Source organism: Empidonax traillii, unplaced genomic scaffold (assembly GCF_003031625.1).
Source record: "Empidonax traillii isolate 1590-97213 ecotype Southwest subspecies unplaced genomic scaffold, ASM303162v1 scaffold3322:size16526, whole genome shotgun sequence".
Taxonomy (NCBI): Eukaryota; Metazoa; Chordata; class Aves; order Passeriformes; family Tyrannidae; genus Empidonax; species Empidonax traillii.
The window spans coordinates 13,288-16,432 of NW_020958515.1; the positions used below are offsets into that span (position 1 = coordinate 13,288).

The 3,145-nt window shown below is 40.7% G+C and overlaps 1 protein-coding gene across 1 annotated transcript in view; it reads right to left on the reverse strand.

Annotated features, from left to right (window-relative positions):
- Nucleotides 1-2,770, reverse strand: part of LOC114072486 (alpha-2-macroglobulin-like) — a gene marked incomplete at its 5' end in the record, with an annotated part of 16,018 nt that extends 13,248 nt beyond the window's left edge. The window contains 3 exons of the mRNA XM_027910374.1: nt 14-122; nt 1,845-1,989; nt 2,600-2,770. Coding sequence (XP_027766175.1) covers nt 14-122; nt 1,845-1,989; nt 2,600-2,770 — 425 coding nt within the window. The remainder of the gene's footprint in view (nt 1-13; nt 123-1,844; nt 1,990-2,599) is intronic.
- Nucleotides 2,771-3,145: the final 375 nt, after the last annotated feature.

Genomic DNA, 3,145 nt, shown 5'->3' on the forward strand with positions numbered 1-3,145 from the left:
CCAAGGTACTCACCTTATAGGTACTAAACTCCAAATCCAGGTTTCTGGGAAATACTTTCGGACTGTCTCTGTCACCACTGCAGGACTGCTTGATGTCTCATAAATTGTATCTCCCAGAAGGCCTGAATGTCATGAGATGGAAAAAAAATCAACTACTGATAACTCCAAACAAGTAAGACATGTATCAGCGTCATGCTTCAGTCTTAAAAGTGTCAATCTATGTGGCAATCAGCAGTAGATGCTTGTTGTGGCTGTAGAGAGCACCAGTACCAACAGCAGCGAAGTTTCAGGTTCAGTGCTTATTAGCAAGAAGACCTAGTCTTCCATTATTTACTGCTGGAAAGAGGATCCAGAGGATCTCAAGGTTTGCAGGGCAGCACTTTATAATGTTAAAAAAAAGTATTTAGAGCAAACACTTATTTAGGACCTTCTGTGCAAACAGCCTTTTCCCTTTTAGGTACAGCCTTGATGTCACCATCTCCTCCATCCTAACAGGCCAGCTAGCAATCGAACATCCCTCTGTTGCAGCTTTTTTTGCAGGGTCATTGTGACTCAGAAAACCACCTTCCTGCCAAAGCTATGATCTCCTCAAGAACTAGGATGAAGATGCTCAAAGTAAAAACATGCAGCTGAAATTTGGGAAGGGTAAAAAGGACTATTTTGACTAAAACAAAGTTTTCACATACAAAAATTATTCTCAATGGAATATTCTGTGTTTGGGATGAAATTTGGTAAAAAAACTGTTTTACTTCGGTTTTGAAAAACTGGAAAACGAAGATGGGTGGGTGGGACTTGCTTTGCCTGGCTTTTACAATCAGAAAGAAAAATGTATCCAAACAGATACACAAGAAAAATTCTTAGTTTGGTCATCTTTACTTTGGTTAAATTATTTCTGCATTTGGATAACAATTGTGTAGCTAACAAATATTCCTACTATTTGTGAAACAGGCACCTCCAGAACCCAAGAAGGTCTTAGGGTTCAATTGAAAAAATCTATCAGAGGTATATCACATAGCTCCTAGCAAGTGACAGGTGGCTTGCTTTTATTTGTCTCTTGTGGTATTTCAGTCTTCTTACTGCTGCCTATTTCAGTTTACAATATTTAAAAAGCATCTATCCTGTATCTTAGCAACTTATGTCAGAAGTTGAAATTGTTTTCAAACTGGACATCTACAAAAGCACAGGTTCTTGTGCCAAGGGAAAACTCTGAATCAGTTATCCATATAGAATAACTTGTAATTTCTCAGATATTTCCCTTTATATGAGACTATGAAGAATGGTAAGGCCAATTCTGTTGCCCAAACAGTTACAGAGTTAGAGTTGAGATAGCCCTTAGAAATAGAATGGGTCCATGTCAGACTGAACTTCTACCACACATATCTTATCATTCCCAAGGTCTACCAATTTATCACTGAAAAATTTGTCACCCACTTCGTGGTTTTGACCCTACATAAAACTGGCTCAGTGTCAATGAGAACAGCCTGAAAATGGTATTGGAGGTTCTTTAAATGATAATCTGGGAAAAGGAGTCTACTGTAAAAGCCTAATGAATTCATTAGGCTTTCAGAGAGAATTCAGCAGCAGAATAATACCCTCTGCTCTGCCAGAGTCTTTGAAAACTGCCTGGTTCTGCTGACTTCTAATGTGGAGTTATCAAAGTTTGTCTGTAGACCTTCAGAACCCACTAAAACCCAAACAGAACCTGAAATCTGTGAATGCATCAGTTCAATACTACTTTCCAAGGTTTCAATTCCCAACCCCAGCTCTTGTTTAAGGATTCACCCTGAAATACAAACAAGCTCTCCGTTCAGAAGAGAAGTGATAGCAAAACCCAGTTCCTTTACCACTTGTCCTCATTGCATACATAGGTGCTCCAGGTGCGCCTGCTGCAAGGCCGGCTTCTGGAAGGACGGAGTAGCCGTAATTTACAGGGCTGCAGTACCAAGGTTTCCTCACCCTGGTATTTGTGAAAACCTTTAAACCCATAGCCTATGGGAGAGAAACCAAACACATTTTTTTATTGCTGAATCCTGTTGAGGTTTACACAGCAGACCTGACTGTCTCAAAATGGAAAAGTTGCTACTGTGTGTGGATTGGACCTTGACACAATCCCCCAGACCTTGGGTCTGAGTGCCTGGGTGGCTCAGAGAGACTAAAGGATATATCCCCTCTGTTTCTGGGACACAGGTTCCAGTCCAAGTCTAGTCTAGGGGTCAGGATGAGCCAGGGAGTAGATATAGAGTTTTCTCTCTGGAAGGAAATGTCTGTGACGACAGTGCAGCTCAAGGGCATATTGATTTATTCAAGGTAACTAATGGCATGGAATTATTTATCCTTAGTTAGAATGTCATTTCAAGTCAACCTCAAAGCTTTTCCTGTGAGAAGATAACTTTGAGACTGCTTCCTTTTCCAGCAGAGCAAAGCTGGCAAGACAAGTAAGGTCTATGACTCTCACTGAGCGTGCCTCTGGATAAAAATTAGTGTCAGATCATTCAGATTCACAAAGCCTTCCCTTGTGACATTGCATGATGCCACAGAAGGCTTAGGCATTCTCAGCCATTCTCCCACTCCACTCCCTAACCACACAAGAGGGTTATACCTTTAGGATGCTATAAGTGTCATCTTCATTCCTCCCTGTTACTGGAACATAGGTGATCCCATCCACAACTATTTGCTTCATGGGAGTGCAATTGTCCAGGGGATCCTCAAAGAGCATGTTTAGATCATGCTGATAGCCATTCAATTCCTTCACCGGCAGCAAGTTATACACCTAGGCAGAAAGAGACAAAGTATTTGGCATTTTTATTGTCCACTGTTATAAAACACAACTCAGGAAGTTGGATGAAAGCATCACAGCAGTCACATCATGAGCACATACATCCATATTGCCATGATCCTCTCTGTGGTGGGAGCAACAGGAGTTTAGGAATCAAAAAAGGTATGAAAATTTGAAGATACTGTCTCATTTTTTATGGACTGCATGTTACTCTGGGTATTATGGCTCAAATATGTAAAAAATTACACTGGCTAAACCATCTGTAGTATCATAGAATCATAGAATCATAGAATAGATTGGGTTGGAAAAGACCTCCAAGATCATCAAGTCCAACCCCTGATCCAACTCCAATTACTATATCATGGCACT